This window comes from Cinclus cinclus, chromosome 8 (assembly GCF_963662255.1).
Source record: "Cinclus cinclus chromosome 8, bCinCin1.1, whole genome shotgun sequence".
NCBI classification, from domain to species: domain Eukaryota; kingdom Metazoa; phylum Chordata; class Aves; order Passeriformes; family Cinclidae; genus Cinclus; species Cinclus cinclus.
Window position 1 is genome coordinate 20356722 of NC_085053.1, and position 17266 is coordinate 20373987.

General features: G+C 43.0%; 1 protein-coding gene across 1 annotated transcript in view; it reads left to right on the forward strand.

The window, feature by feature from the left end:
* The window catches only part of PTPRF (protein tyrosine phosphatase receptor type F), a 285818-nt gene that overhangs the window by 185122 nt on the left and 83430 nt on the right, over window positions 1–17266 (forward strand). Inside the window, exon 6 of the mRNA XM_062497725.1 lies at window positions 10365–10475. Within this exon, the coding sequence (XP_062353709.1) occupies window positions 10365–10475 (111 nt within the window). The remainder of the gene's footprint in view (window positions 1–10364; window positions 10476–17266) is intronic.

A 17266-nucleotide genomic window follows, 5' to 3' on the forward strand; every position in this document is an offset into this window, starting at 1 on the left:
GAGATTACCCACAACTTCAGTCACTGCAAGACTTTTCCTGGTGCTTCAGTCATCTCTTTATAGAAGACAGCGGAAAATATAACAAGACATAAAGTTAAAATGGGATAATGTCATCTTGGCAAAGGAAAATGCTAAAATGAGTAGTTTGAATTGCACTCCTGCTTCAAGAAAGGGACTCTGCCTAAAGGAAGAGTAGTTAGAAAAGAAAAAAGAATAAGTATAAATATTGTAATTACTTTTTAAGAGGCAAGTTAAATGTGCTTAAAATATGCCTTCTTTGTATTTACAGAAATTCTTTTCTGTCTTTCTTTCCCATTGGGTGATCATTGTTGTGGATAATGGAATGAGCTGTAAATCTGAGATACACGACACTCTTGTATGCATACTGGTATTTATTAATCAATACACTGAACATGATTTGACACACTGTGTCCTGTTTAACCCTATTTTTTTGTCTGTTTAAACTCCTCAGTTTTCTTTGGTAAGTGCTTGGTATTCAGATCCTACAAATCTGCATAAAACCAACACATACCATGAACTGCCTACAGATTCAATTTGCATGAATCTCTCCCTTTTACTAACAGCCTTCATATGTGCAAATTAAGACCAAGGGGACAAAAGTGGAGATTAGAAGGGTTCCCTGCCAATTTGCCCAACTGGAGCTTCTCCATCATGCTTCAGTATTGATTGTACTCTGAACTCAAGACACTGACCAGTGGAGCTTCCACTTGCTAAATACCTTGACCTCATAAAATGAACCTTTATAGATTGTTGCAACAGGATAATTTAACCTTACTCCCAGAGAAGCCCTCCTTATAAGATACTCTTCATTACAGCATGTAGAATTATCTCCAGTGCCTTATAAAGAGGGTAGGGATTCCTTTCTTCTGCTAACATCCAAATTAGACAGGAACAGCAGAGGTCTGGCTAGCGTGCCATTGTTGCTTTACCAGAAACCACTTCATTTTGAAATATTTCTGTATGTAAAGTTAATTCTGCATGACACCAATATCTTTGCCAGAGGAAACCTGATGCAAGGGTTAGGCAAATGTGGAGAATGACTCAAAACTGATTTATTACACTTTCCTCTTAGTTAATGTCTTTGAGTGAGCAGATTTTGTCCCACTGGTCATTCTAACCTCAAAGCCAAATTGCACCGAGTTCCCGCAACCATGCGCTTTCCACCCCTCCTGCCCAGCACACTCACAGTCACAGCCCCAGGACACAGCCTCCTTGTTCTGTATGAGGAATCAAGGGGCACTGCACCATCTCCCCAGTGTCCTCCATCTCAACTGCTTCAACAGTCGTGTGGGTGAATGCAAGTGGTGAGGCCAGCCAGCAGTGCCACCTCGGCAGCTTAGTGTGGCCCCTGTTCATGAGGGTGGGGGTTTTAATGGCAAGATGCAGGGCTGGATGCTGCACTCCCAAAAGCAATGAGCTTTACTAACCTCCTGAGAGTGTCACTCTGACTTTTATTGCACATCAGTTTCTTTTTGTTTATTCCTGTCGCGCTAATACAAATTTTGGCTTTAAAAAGACTTTCTGCTTTTTAGTTATAATTTTTTTCCTTTCCTCTTTGTACTAATGCTTCTCTCTAATCTTATTTGCATTCAAATTACCTCACCAGGTGGTACACCGATCAGAGGTAAGAATGCTGAAATGTGCCTCCAGTTGTCACGTCACTCCATCTCCTGTCTGCCTTGTCCCTTCTCCTCTGGTGTTTCTCATCTCCAGCTTTTACTCTCAGCCCTAACTCTGCCAGTGCTCTCGCTCATCTGCACTCTCCCACTAGTGTGTTTATTTCAGTTGGGTTTTAGCGTGATTTCTTGTAGACTCATCCATTGCAATTTTGCACTGTTGAAAGGGGGTTATTCAACGGAAAGTTTGCAAAAATTTGGGAAATGCTTCCAGGCCTCCACCACAGGAGAGTTGACATCTCTTGCAGCTCCTGAAAGTCTGAACTTCCAACACAGTTGTGACCTTCTGAGGTCTTGTGTCTCAGGGGTTTTAGATGGATTGCTTTGGTGTAAGTGTAAGGAGGTAACATTTTCACAAGAGAATAGTCCAGTTCATCTGTGTTGCTGCTGATGGCCATGAAACTCTAACTGGAAGGAGAAAATTTCTTGAAAGGTTGAACAAATGTGACTCTAGGATAAGGAGCACCTTTGTGTTCCTCATGTTTCTCTTTTAAGTGCACTCACCCACTAATGTTATGGCATAGTGGAGAACCACTGACCCAGACCCCCTTTTCTGAGCTGAACATTCCGATGTTCTTTTGCATCATTAAAGTTTGTTTTCAGTAGATAAATCAGAAGCATATCTGGCTGTTTAAGCCCTCGTTAATTAAATCCACCTCTAGTCTGGCAGCCCAGCCCTGTCCCTAGTAGTTTTTACAGCCTGTATGCACCAGTAATGACTTTCCAATTGTGGTGCTGTTTTTTCTAGCCTAAACACTCAAAGCTGTCTCTTTAGATTAACTTTAGCATGTTAATCAGCGTTATGTGCTAAGGCCCTTCTGAATTCTCTTGTGATTTTGGTTACCCCTCTTGATTGACCTCTGGATTTCTTGACAGAATGACTACTACCTATAAATCAACACAATCTTGTTCGTTCAGTTTTCCCCCTTCTCCCTTTTCCTCCCCCTTTTCCTGAATCACTGCTGGAAGTTAATAATCTTACTCTTAGAATTGGTTCTGTTGCTGGGGGTTAATGTTTTCAGCTCCTGTTAAGTGATTTTAGAGTAAATGTGAATTGCTGTTTGATACGTATTTGCATTAAGTTGCCTTTGTAGCAAATTGGGTCAGGGAAGAAGACTGCAAATCTTATTTTTATATGAATGGGCTTATATAGCTGTCATTCCTCCCTTTGGAACACTGGAGATTGACAGCTGTAATGTTACAAACTCCTTAAAACTATTTCTTCATCTCCTGTTTCTACTGTAAATGCTAAAATGAAGTGACAGATGGAATGCTAACTTGCCATCCGCTCTGAGCTCCCGGCCGAGCACGCTGAGTGTGCAGCCATCCCAGGGCCTCCCCACACGCTTTGCTGCATGCCCTTCCTAGCTGATGACATTAGTGACTCAGCACCAGAACCACATGGATGCTCCATACGTCCTGCTTGGGAACCGATGGCATCTCTGTGAAAAGAACCATCCATCTCATAAAACATAAGTTTCCCGCACCCCCACCCCCTTCCCACCCCCGTTTGAGTCCTGATGAGGTATTTTAAGAGTGTTCTTGACATTATTTAAAATATATGTGTCCTGTTTGAATGTCAAAGATGACATTTCTGTGAGAGCAAACAGAAGCCACGTGCTGCTCTCTGGCTTCTCCTAGAGGATTTCTGTCAGCCTGATGCCTTTTATTTAAAATGGAGGTCACTGAATTTCTAAAGATAACGACAGATTAGATGAAAGTGCTTTTATGATGGTGAGGTTGTGTCCATGTAGAAGTGACTGTTCTGCCATGTTCTATACCCAGCTGCACTCTTGTTCCTCATTAAGGTAAGTTTGATGCTTTGCAATCCATTAATTTGGTCTGAAAGGAAGGGTGAACTAATTACTCTTAATGAACCCTTTTGGTAATAATGTTCGGGGGGAAGGGGTGGTTTTGGTTTGATTTCATTGCTGCTGTGACTGTGTTGTTAGGAGTTGTGTATCTGGAGTTCTTGGGATGGTATCCAAGACATTTCTGTCAGAGCAGTGGCAAACCCACCTGTAGGGAACAGTACATGAGACAGAGGATGACCTGAGATATTCTGCTATGCTCCCCTCCAAACAGGAAGAGATTTTTATCTCTAAACAAACTCATTTGACCTTATCCACACATATTTGGTCCTTTCTGTCCAAGACATCCCTGGCTACCCTGAAATGGGAGGAACTCCCATCCATAATTCAGAATTTCCATTTGCGGCTTCACTCTTTACCCCTATGGGACTGCCCCAGATAGTGCTTAATCTCGAAATCCCTGTTTGTTCATCAGAAAGACATAGAGCTGGTGAATGCCTGTCAGATTAGGCAAGAGCTGGCTTCTTAAGGTGACCCACAGATAGTATCAGCAAATCCATGTTTAAGCAAGTTCTGCCCCGTTTATATTTTGAAAGCAGAATATAAGATGTTCATCTCCAGAATTTCTCTGCGATCTAACTCACTCAACCTTTTGTAAAACCTGGCTGCATTTTCCTGCTCTGGGCTGTAAGAGAGAGCAGAATGCAGTTGAAGTAATGGGTGTTGAACTGAGCAGGCACTAGATTGGATACACACGAGGAGGTGAAGAAATATCATCATCTCAGGCATTATCCCTTTCCAGTCAGATTTATTTGTTACTTTTCTGTCACCACAGGAAATATCAGAGGTTCCTATACATAAGAGTATTTCTTCCTTGCAGACGTCAGCATAGCAGAGGTCTGTCTGAATTAACTTTAGATCAGCTCACTTGGGTGTCAGAAGCTGTCTGGGAAGCCAGGTAAACACCCGCACCGACTTCTGTATAGATGTAGCTAAACCTTTTCCAGTCCCAAGTGAACTGGTTTAAATATAGCTCCATTATTTCAACGCTATCCTGCGAGCCGGAGCGTAAAGCTATTCAAAGAGATTAGAGGAAGCTAAAAGAATTTTGCTGTCTCTTTTTGAGGATGTGTTTGTACATTTGATTGTACTTTCTGTATTATAGGATTTTCTTCCTGTTTCTTGAGCTTTTTCAGTCACCAAAAGAAAGCAAAAGAAAAACAATCTTAAAATGAGATCTGCTTGCAGGAGAAGTGTCAGGGGGAGGATGGGTGGGGTAGTGCCTGGAAATGCTTGTAATGCCATGTTTCTTACTGTCACATTTGGATTGACTCATGTCCCTTTAGAGGCACACAGAGGTGTTACTGTGCTTTTGTCAGTGCTGTAGTTTGCTTCTGAGGCAGAGTCCCCCGAGATTCCCTGTACCTGCTAGTGAGATATCAAAGCATCCTGAAACTCTCCTGTCTAAGAGGAGGCCTCATATTGCCAGGAGTGTTGGGTCTCCTTTTCTCCCTCTCTGCCTGAGTCCAGCTCCTGGCAGCAGTCAGGTACTATCAGCAGCTGCCTCTTGTGCTCACAAGAGTGATTTCTCAGCAGTGCTGCCATCCAGAACAGGCCCCTCGTATGCCAATCCCCATCCTTGCAGGCATAATAATGATTATGAACACTAACAATGAAAATACATCTGTAGTTGCCTTGTTTTGCATATTTGGCAGTGCCAATAGCTCGTGGAGGCTAGGTACAATCCTCTATAATAGCTGGGAGATGCTGCTGTTATAAATTACCAAAAATAGTGAATATGGGAAATGCTTATTTTCATTTTTAGTGACTCTCATATAGCTTGGTGTTTTTTTCACAGCTCCCACAGCAAGTGTTTGTTATCTCAGGCAGCAGCCAGGATGTCAGAGTCCAACTCTGCCATTGTCAGGGCTTCACATTGTTTTTTTGTCCACCATATTCACATTTATGAGTCCGTATTTGGTCTGGGATTGTCTCTGACTGTCCTGCACAGCTCTTTCGATTTTATTAGTGAAATTCTCCATCCCTAGGAGGAAATTTGTAGCAAAAGGGATTGGGACCCACACCTGAGCACTTGTTGAAGAGGGAACTGGCTGAAGAGGGTGCTGAGAATACTGCTGGAGGAGAGGTCAGGTAGTATTGATGTGAGGGAAGCTGATGGGAAGCTGGGGGAAAGAAAAGGGAGGGGTTTAGGGATAGCCATGTGGTCGAGTGTGCAGGTAGGCAAAATTTACAGTTTGCTGAGAGGAAGGGCCCTGGTCAGGTTGCTGGGTTCAATACATGTGCATTGTAAGTCCTTTCCTTAGATGAGCGCTGTGTCTGCAGCCTGGTTTCTCTGACTCTTAGGTACTTGCAGGAGCATTTAATTCCATGTCTGATTTTATAAGTTAGTCTGTCCGTCGTCTCCCCCCCTCCCCCGCCCCGCCCCACTTGTGAGCCCAGAGGACTGAGGCTGTGAATGTCCTGATAAAGAGCTGTTCCCACTGTTGGGGATGGAGCTCCGACCTGAATTGATACAGAAGAGAATCGCCTCAGGAGCTGTGGCGTTTGGCTCCATGTGGTGCTCTCTGGGAGAAGAGAACACAAGCTCCCAATGAGCTACGGAGCAGGATTTCAGAGAGATCAATTTGTATGGCAGCTCAGAGCCTTTCACATTTGGATTGTCACCTGGAGAAGAGAGTGACAAGCCCTCCATGGCACAACAGTACTCAGTACTGCCAAAAATCGTCCTTTATCAGGATCTGCCTTCCCCAGGCTTTCTCTGTGCAGGGCACTTTTTAAATGTTTATTTTAACCACTGTCACTGCAACTAACGATTCTGCCTGAGCAGGAGTATATTTGAATAGATAAGTATCTTGGAAAGCTGCTGGGCTGTTGTCTGTCCCCAAGTTGAAGAGCAAAAGAAAAGCTAAGAGAGGAAAGGGAGAGACTGGCAAGGAGATACCAGCAGAGAGTAAAGAGGAATAAGGAATATAAAGTAAGGAATGCTTGTCAGTCTGCAGGGCTGACTCCTGCCCTCAGCCCTAGAAAACTCTGCCTTGTCACTATTCTCCCTGGGACTGGAGAGAAGCCAGGGTTTTTTCCCAGGAGCTGTCAGCTCTCTGATAAGCTGAGATGTGTTATCAGGAGCAGGTCTGAGGCACAAGCAAGACTGACATGACATGGCAGTGTGGTGAGGAATTGTTCCCCTCTTCCTCTGGAGCCCTGCAGAGGAGGAGCAGTGGGGGTCCAGTGCTACTCAGCAGGGACAGGTTTCACTCTGATGTGCACGTGCTTCTGCAGAGCCTCCCCCCTCCAAGTTCCCAAACAAGCTGTTCACTGCTCCTCTGTGTACTTCTATCCATATTCTGGTGGTAGATAGTGCTCATGCATCCACCAAAGCCCTGCTGTCTGATTGCTTGTCAGGATTCTGCCACACAAATGGGAATGAGGCACCTGGCACAGGAGCACTGGGGGAGTCCATGTGAGAAGTCTGCAGTAACATCCTGTGTGAACAAGACCTCACTCAGCAACTTATGCAACATAAATCCCAAAGTAAAGAATAAAAGTAAATCAGCCTTCCTAGCCTTGGTTTGCAGAGGCGCAGAAGATTATGAGATGTTCACAGGGCTAGGAATAGAAATCAGATCTTTTGCACTTGTCAAGGCAAAGAATTCACCGCACTTTTGAGCATCTTTGGATTCAGCTTCCATAAATTTCAGGGAAAGATACTACTCACAAGCCAGCTCTTAACTTTCCTGTACTTCCATGTCCTGTCCAGCCTAGACATTAACCCTCCAAGAGATGATGTCTTTCTTTCTCTGGGATCACTGAACTAGAGCTGAGAGCATTTTACAGGAAGTTTTTCCCCAAGTCTCAAATGCATGTGTGTCTCCAGGTTTCTGATTTCAGAAATGTCTGAGTTTCTTAACTTTATTCATAAATCTTTGTACTCTGAGACATCCTACACTTTCCTGGACCCATCACTTAGTTGTAGGTTGTCCTTCAAGAAAACCCCTACAGCCCTGCTGACTGCAATCAGTTTACCATGATCCTTCCAGTTTCTGTTGGCTGTCAGTTATGCTTCAGGATCTGTGTGTTTGTCTAACGATGATTTATGGCAGTACCTATTTTCTTTCTGTTTCATATGAAAGGTTTATGTTAGCTTTCTTCTGCTCTGGGTTTTTGTCTTCCTCCTGACATACCATAGTTTAAATAGTTGTGCCAACCTGGACAAGCCCAAAGTCCCTTGCCCAGTCCCAGAGCAGTTTGTAGGCAGTTGCTGGTACTTTGCATGTTTATAGTATGATTCTAGAAATTGGTCCATGTTGACAGGCAATAACAGCATTTCTTTTGAAACTCCCCTCATTTTCTTTATTCTCTTTTTTCTTTCTGCTATTGAGGTCCCTAAAGATGAAAAACAGTTTGATTGACATTTAAGAGGCAGGATGATCATGCATATAAAGGGAAAAAAAATACCATTGATACGTATTAAATGGCTAAAAGGGTCATATAGGAAGGTCTGTGTTTATGGCAGAATTATCTAGGGATCTTACTTTTTTCCTAGGCAGACACTACTATCACTTTGAAGCTGGCTCTGCTTCCAGCCCAGCCACTTGGGTTTTTTTTTAAGCTTGGATATATTTTGCAACATACAACTTTTCCCAGACAAGCTTGATGGAAGCACTTGGAATGAGCTCTGCAGCACATGCATGCCCAAGGAATGATGAGCAGAATTACAAATGGGGGTAATATATGGTGAGTTCCAAGAAAATCTTCCTGACAGAGAGCATAACCAGGCAGTGGCATCAATTCCTTGAGGAAGTGGTGAAAGACCTATCATTTGGCACATTTAAAATGGGATTGGACACAAGACAAGTATCTTTACAACAGGGAGCAATCCTGCCCTGGCCCCTAGGGATGCATGAGGTAACGTAATAGGTCTTTTCCATTTCTAGATTCTCTGATTCTCTGTATCTTGTCAATGCTGGGAAACTTCGTCCTGCTCCACTGCCTATCATGCTGCTGTCTGCTTGAAGATGTTTTTCCCAGACAGAGTGTAGAAATTCACTGTTCTCCCTGAATTAAGCAGCAGAGCTTTGTAGGCTTCAGCCTGCGGGTGTTGAGAGTGCTGTGGCCAGGCAAGCTGGCAGGTCCTTTTGTTAGTAGGTGGAAAGACTTTGCAAACAAGCTTTCTCTGTCTAGCTGAAGCCTCATTTCCAGCACTAATGCAACAATAGGGAGGGCTCTGTACATCATTTTTATTATATGGCAGAACCCAGGGAAGTTAATTTTTCCCCATGACATATAGGCTTATGCTACAGTCTCAATTTATCCTTCTAAATAATGTAGGTGGCAGTGGTTGATTCACATTAGTTTTTCTTCTGTTCTGATGATGTGAAAAACTGAGTTTGACCTGTGCAGCTTAAACCAGCAAGAAGGGAGAAGGCAATTTCACCAGCTATTCTCAGTGCAGCTCTCAGTGGTCATTTTGAATGGTGGTGGGCAGAAATGAGTTCAGATCATTACAAGCAAAGGGGTTAACATTTTTTAGTTTGGTATATGGTTTGTGAGCAGAGTTCCCTGCTTGCAGGCAATACTAACTAGCAGAATCTGAGCACTTGGGGGCACTTAAAAAATTATTCCCACAGTGCCTGGGGAAAGCAGGCTGAGCAGCAGCCACTTCAGTGTCTGGCCAGAGGCCACACACTCCTGCAGTGCCAGGTTGCTGTCATGTGCATCCTGCTTCTTTCTTTCTCTGCATCTCCATCTTTTAGTCTGCATATGGAGCCCAGTTAAGGGAGTTTAGGTGTGACCAGTTGTGCAGTCATCTGTGCCGGGCAAGAATTGGGATGAAAGGCCAGGCTGCCAGGCTGAGTGCTGCTGGACACCAAGAGTATGCCGAGTAGATGAGAGAAAACCAGCTTAGACCATCGCTCACTGCCACATCACTGGTACTGTGCAGATTCCCCATGTCAGTTGCTACTCTCTGTGCCCTGACAACTACTACCACGATTTCCGTGTGCCCCTCGTGCATTTGGCACTTTGGGGGTGTGATCAGATCATGTCCCAAGGAATGTGCAGTCTGGGGTGAGCAGCTATTCCTGACCCAAAGCTGGGGGAGCAGGCACTACTGGGACAAAGGGAGGGTGACCTTCACACGAGCACCGTGCAGCAATTTGGGTGTATTGCATTGGTGTGTATCTCTCATGTCTCAGACTAACTTTCTAATGTTTTTATATTGTATATGATGAAATCTGAAAAAATACAGGGAACACTAACATGGAAAAAGCTGACGAAAGGCAAAGTGTTTTCTCAAAAAGAGATGTCTTTTTGAGACATCACCAAGGAGGAGTGCTGAGGTGGGAGGGTTGGGACTCTGCCAGTTTCTGCAGGAAGGTTGTAATTTGTTGAGTGTTTGCTAGGCTTTGTGTGGATCAGATAAGAAACAGCTACAGTTAAGTGTGCTTTGTGCTTGCCTGTTTTGATTAAAGACTTATTAAAGGTCCTTTTACTAGACTGTAGTCCCATATTGAAGCTGTAATTAATATGTATGTATGTGTATGTTTTTTTCCTTTATTGAAGCAAAAAAGTGGTTGGGGTGTTTAGAAATAAATCAATAATTGGTTCCCTGCACATTAGAAAAATAACAATAATCAATTTCACAAGTTTCTAACAGCAGACTTTGGGTACCTTTGACTGCATGCTGGTACCTTGTGAGTCCAGGGAACATCATGAAATACTTATCCAGGAAGATATGTTAAAAGTGTGGGGCATGGCCTTCCTTTTCAGAGGCTGTTGGTTTGATTACTAGATTTTCTATAACCTAAATTGTCTGTTTCATCTTGTTTGTGTACAGGAGCTCTTCAAATAGAGAACAGTGAGGAATCAGACCAAGGCAAATATGAATGTGTTGCAACCAACAGTGCAGGAACTCGCTACTCTGCCCCAGCCAACCTTTATGTTCGAGGTAAGAGCAGCTTGCACCCAAGGAGGTCACTCTTCTCCTTCCCAAAATCTCCATGGTTTTCTGTGAAAGGAGAATGTTCCCTGCCTTCATGCATTGATTACACTGTGGACTGTGTGATGGGGCCTTTTGTTCAAAAACCAGCAAGTTAAGTTCAGTGATATCTTCTGATTGATGTTGTGTTTGACTCACAAAGCAAATCTGGTTTTGCTGTTTATATGGTGTTAACGTAAAATACTGAAACATGAGCAGAATGGGAATTCCTTTCTCTCTTGACCTCCTTAACTTTTGTGTCATAGTTACTTTGACTGGGATCAAGACATGCTTGATCATTTCAGTGTGAACTAACCTGTGGTGGAGTAGTTTGAAACTGGTCATACTCTGATCAGCCAGAGGTGCTTAACTATGCTGAGCCAATATTTAAGCCTCTGCTTTGGAATGTGTACCTTTAAAAACTGAACAGCTTTTTAGAGTTGTCCTAATCCATCTTATATGCATCAATGATTGAGCCTCTGGGTATTAGTGGCTCACACTGGGAACCTGCTGGAAATTAGCCACAATTCATGTAAATCAATTTTTCTAATGGTTATGCTATGTTGCCAATTTAAAACTGTTTTCAACATACCAAAATAACTAGATTTTATATTAGGATAGTCTCTTGGCAGTTTTGTTGCTCTGCATTGAAGGTGTTTGAATTAGCTTGGAGAGAAGCAAGTGCTAAATTCCCTGTACACTTTCTGTTAATTTCAGCAAGAACAAAAAATGTGCTGCTTCATATGAAACTCTGTAAAACCAGAGCCATTGGTCAGGAGCCCCTTGGAAATGTAGTTATGGGTTTTCCCAAGAAAAGAAAGAACATTCTTGTGCTGGTGCTTATTAGGAAGTTAGAACCAGGTTTTGTTTCCATATAGTAAATCAACAGACTAATAGTAAAATCTCATATTCATTTCTTCCTTCCTCTGCTTTAAAGAAAGAAAATACAATCTTAAGGCTGCATATGTATTGGTTAGTCTGGAAAGGGGACATGAGAACGATAAAGTGTTCTCATGCTGTGCATTTGTTTCTAGGGGTGGCTTCTGGCATTGTTTTTGTTGTTTATTATGGGGGACTGCTTTTTTATTTTGCAGCCTAATTTGGATTATAAGAGTCTTTGGAAGACTGAAGTATCCAATTAAGCATATTCAGAAGATGAAGCTATATCTATGCAGTGGAATCACTCATTTCATTCTCACAATGTATTTATGCATGATTTTAAATTCCCTGTATTCTTGCAATTTCATTTTTCAGGCAAGCTGTACTAAAACTCATCCCAGATTGACCCTTTGCTCTCTGAGAGAAAGGATTCTAGTTACCAGGTTGGCTGTTCTTGCATAGGTTTGTGTGGATATCCAGCTGTATTGCTGCAGTATTTGGGATGCTTTCGCTTCCTGTGACATGCTCAGACTGTCAATGTTCTATTTTCTATAGAAATGTGGCTGAAAATGGCACAAAAGCTTCAAGAGGTAGAAAAGCCTCTTCTTAACAACTTTACAATTTCTTACTAATGAACACTCTTTGTTTAGCAAATGAATCCCAGAGGACCGAGGAGTGTACTGGATTTTACACTTGGCTTGTGCTCAGCAAGGTTCATCTGTCCTGTTGGGGCTAAGCATGAGCTGTGGGTGGTCTGCACATGTGAGAGGATCCTCATGTTCACCAACAAAAGATGTTCTTTGACATATGTTTTGCTGTTAACTGTCTCTTTTTACACATAAATGTTTTTGGAACAAGCCTTTTTGTCTTGCACATAATCTTTACAATGTGAATCTCCAACTTATGTGATCCTGTTAAAGTCCTTCTGTATATTTAAAGACATGACACCCCATAAGTTATGATGATATTATCAGATTATATTTCCTGTGCATACTAGGTCCTAGATGGTATTTTTGCTTACAGTTTTTGATAGCAAATGTTCTACAAAAAAAAATACCTTATTGTTTCTACATTAGTTAATGACCTCAAAAAATTACTCAAACAGAGAACAGTATTTTATTTCTTTAAGGCAAGGAAAAAAATTAAAATATCTTACTTTCTCAGGTCTGGGAAGCAGGATAGAAATCCCTGATTTTTTTCTTTTTGTGATAGTCCTACAGTACTGTCATTAGACACATCAGTGACTTGCAGTAGGATCTTTAGAAAGTGCCTGCATATTTACTAGAGAGGACATTAATTAATGCTAAATTACAGTGGAAATTAAGTCTGTGGGCTGCACCGCCACTGCTTGGTGGTGTTTTAGTGATTGACCTCATTGTAGTGAATACCCAGAGTCGTCCACTTCCTCAGAAAGTATGGCTGAGTGCTGAGCAGCAACACTAATTTCCAGTCCGTGTAGTCCAACACTAATTTCCAGCAGTTCTTGGGACTGCTTTTGCCTGCTCTCGTTTACAGCCTATTGCTTTTCTAATAGTTCAAATGTTTGTTTGCCTCTTGACTCTTGGGATTTATGTTTTTGATCATATTCTCCCCTTTCTAGCCTCACAGGTAATCCTTTGTGAGTGGGCTGCATTAGAAAGTATAGGCTCATTAGCATCTTTATACTTTTCATGCTAACAAAGGAAGAGACTGGGTGCTGAGAAGGAGTATCTGGGCACTGCTCAGGGCTTTCTATATCAATAGAAAAACAGGAGGAGGAAGGAGCAGGCTACACCAGTGTCTTGTCTCTGTAAATCCTTTAGAGCCAGCACTTTTGCACAGATGGACTTCATTAAAAGTTAAAGCATTTCCACACTAGGGATTTGTAAAGGAAAATGGATGCATTTTCCTTGGAGCTATTATTTTCATCTTACTAAGTGTGCTGGAAAGCAATCCTCATAAGCCTTCTGCCTCTGGACTGATGGGTCTATCCGGCTGCTGCTGTGGATCTGGAATGGGTCTGGGATCAGCACTCGGAGCTGACTGCCTCCCACTGCTGGAGCATAGCACAAAATATCCAGACCATCAGAGGAGCAGAACAGGGTGAAAGCAAGAGCAGGGAGTGTGCCAGGACAAGGTGACTATCAGGACTATAGCAGGGACTTCTAAGAGAGCACAGTGCCATATTCTTATCCTGCCCTTTAACCACAAGCACATTTGCCAGTGCTGGTCTAGATGTTATGGTTACCACCATAAAGAAACACTCATCCCTTCATGGTCCATGGTTATATCTACCACAGTATATTGTAACAACGATTAGATTTGGGACTTGATGATGCTGCAGGGAGAAGGGATGGAATAGAAACATGGAAGATGTAATTCCTCTAATCCAGAGCTCTTACTGTCTAATTTAGCAGCAAAAGATCCAAGACATTGATTCAAGACATTTAAGAAATTGATTAAAAAGTAGAAGGCAGATTGGACCTAGTATAAAAAAAAAAAAAGTGATGTCATTTTGTCATGCTCACTGGGAGTATAGTGTAATTGCACTGATTCACGTATATTATTGGGTTTTTAGGAATATATTTCACTTTTAATTTGCCTATAGCTTCAGGGACGTTTGCACCAAGAGAAGCATTTTCAGCCACAGGTCTTGTCCTATGAAATACCTGTGAAGGTGGTGGCCTGTGTGATGCACCCCACAATAGATGCACTGTTATTTTCCTCTCTCCCTGTATTAAGAGTTTTTCTACCCTTTCCTTTCTCTACACATGAAGCAAATGAGTAGGAAGACTGTATGTAAGAATACACTGTGGAGTTCACTAGAAGTGTTCCCCAGTGTTGCTTATAGTAATGAGCAATGTCAGTGCTATTAGAATAGTACTTACAGGAGCCCTGGCTGCATACTTGACATCAAATGAGAAATCTGCTGCCCAGTTTTCTCTTCTTAAGTGCTGCTTTTCAGGCCTTCAAGGCACAGCCCAGTGGGGCAAGTGCAGTGAGTTCTCTAGCCCAAAATGCTACACATACTGTAGAGGAGGAGCTGCATGTCTACTTATTTTAATAGGCCATTTTAAACTGAGTTATCTGCTTTATCCCCAAATTGCAAGCTAGTAAATCAGACTGCAGTAAATAGAAATTGTATTACTGCAGAAATCTCTGCTTTCTTGATCTGCTTTTTGAAAGGCCAGGCTAGTATTTCATTTGGCAGCAGGGAACCCTTCTTGGAGTCTGAAATTTTATTTGCCAAATTTCACCAAGGAGCCATCACCCAGAATGAAATTCGGATTGCAGCTCTGTCCCTAGCAGCAATTCTCTGGTCTCTGCAGGGTTTTACCCATGAGAACTTGGCAGTAGCTTAGGCTCAGACACAGAGGGAGCTCACTGAAATGGCTACTTTTGGCTATATGATACTTACTGCAGCAGGAACCTTGTGTAAATAATAATAATTCTGAATGACTGACACGGGCCTGGAGCAAGAAGGCTTGACGCCTTTAAAAAGAACATTTTCTGCTTATGTAATATTAAAGCAGCTAAAATAGCAACAGCAGTCAAAGCTCAAGGCTATTGCCAGGAGAAGAGTAAAAGCTGAGGACAGTAGTTGAACAGTCAGCAACCAAAACTGGAGATGTCTGAAAAATGGCTAAATAACAAAGGAATATGTTTATTTACAGCCCAGCTGTATGCACGCTTCTGGCAACGTGCTCCGTTAAACCTGCCTCTCCTCAGGGTTGATGAGGATGGCAATACTTGACCAGAGAGGGGCACTGCCAGAGCTTGAGGGCCTGGCAGTGATCCCAGGCAAGCAGAGACTGGAGGGACTTGTGAGGGAGATGCCTGGATGACGGGAACCACGAAGCAGCAGTTGAATCAGACTGGATGCCCCGAGTGCTGCTCTGGACAGATGTGTGCCCTGGACCATCAGAAGAAGCCAAGTCAGGCTGTGCTAGAGGCTGTAGAGCGTAGCCCTGAGCAGCTGCTGCATGGCTGAGGAGTCTGAAGGGCCACGATGTCCCTGCGTGTGCTCTGCACAGTCCTGACCGCAGGATAACGCTGCAGTGCGGCAGAGACCAGGGACACTGCTAAAGGAAGTGCACTCCTTTTTATGGAATTGTAGTACTTTTTATTTCACGTCCTCTGCCCCACGCTGAAGCTGTAGCCATGCTGCTGTGACCCACATCAGAGCAGCTCTAGTGTGGGCAGGTGCACCTTGGCTGGTTATGAGCAGGCTGGGGCCAGCACAGCTAGGACTGTCCGTGCCACATGTGACACCGGCACTGTGGCTCGTGCTGCTGTCACTGCATGTCCTCACACCAGAGCTGCCCAGCTTCACAGCCAGAGAAGCACATGGAGGCTTCTGCCAAGTTTTCTCCTCCCCAGATATTACTATGAATATTTTTGTCATATTTTCGCCTAGCAAGGAAGTGTGTTCACCATCAGTGTGTTTCTGTGAGCATTCTGCTATGCTGTAATACTTCTAATGATCATGGTTTAACAAATAATAGTTCTTTGTCCAGCTAGCACATTCCAACTAAAGATTCCAATGTGCTTTATAGAACCCAACTAAATAAACTTAACAATTTTATTCCTTGCAAAGTCCTTTGATGGTTCAAAGTGCATTGCAAGGCTCAACTCTTATTATTTGTATAATGACCTTTGTGGAAAATAGAAGGAGAGTGACTGCTGGCTCAGTGTACGATAATGCAACACAGAAATGTACTTGAAAACCTCTTTCTCCCTCCTCCCCACATGACCTGCACAGACATCTGTGGAACAATTAGGCCTGCATATCTGTGCCAACTAAATGTCCATTTCCTCCCCTTCCATAACCACTTGCACAAAGGACTAAGAAATACATCTCTGGTGCTCTGAGATTTTCTCATAATTGAATTCATGCATGCATGTATGTGCACTATGAATGGGAGAGGATGGTTGGGCACCCTGAGCATCCTGTCTGTCTCTCTAGGATGGAATATACTCATCACTGTGGCATGAGAACATTGTTCATCAAATATAATGGGAGATTGTCTTATTCTCATGTAATCTGGCATAAAAAAGACAATCTGTCCTTTTGTTCCTCTATACCACTAAAAGCTGTAAAGGATAAAATTTGATTTATGTGGAATCCTTGAGACACAAGATGTGCTTTTGGAGATAAGCAAGAACAGGTTCGTCCCCCTCTGGGTTTTTGTTAACCTCTCTTTGTCTTTTGGATTCCAAACTGTCTGGGCTGGCCTTTATATTAATGGCTTGCATAGCACCAGAGGGTTTTCACACAGGACAGATGCTGGCTGTTCACAGTAGAATTGCCATACCAGTTGGGATAATGAACTTTCTTGATGCTTTCAGGGAAGTATTAGCTTCCCACTTTGAAAAGCTTTGGAAATGTGTTCCTTTGTTTGAGCTAGTGATCTAAACTCTCAGACCTGTGCATTCATATCCTGGCCACAGCCTCCTGCCTTGTTTCAGGTGACTGAATGACTAAGACTATTCAAAAGCAGAGCACCCCATAAATCCAAATTCATTCTTTGTGCAACAAGCTGCTGTGGTTACAGTATTGCTGCTTCTGCACAGACAAGCACATCTGTGGCAGAGTAAAAGCCAAATTCAATCAGCATAGGAATTTCTGCCTGTAGAGTATGAGAGCCATCTGACAGTCAGGACTGGCAGATGTGTCTGATACACCCTTGCTCTTTGCTGCTTCAGCTTGGATCTCAAATGGAGCCCCATTTTTGCCTTCTAGAGCTTGCTATCCTCTGATGGTTTTTCTGCTGTGACTTGACTTACACTTAGACTGGTGTGTTCAGCTTAGCTGCCAGGCAGCTCAGATTCGTGAGAACACAGCAGCGTGCCTAGTGAGCCGTAGTGTTCTGCACAGGGGATACTCTGAGTAACCCCAGGCT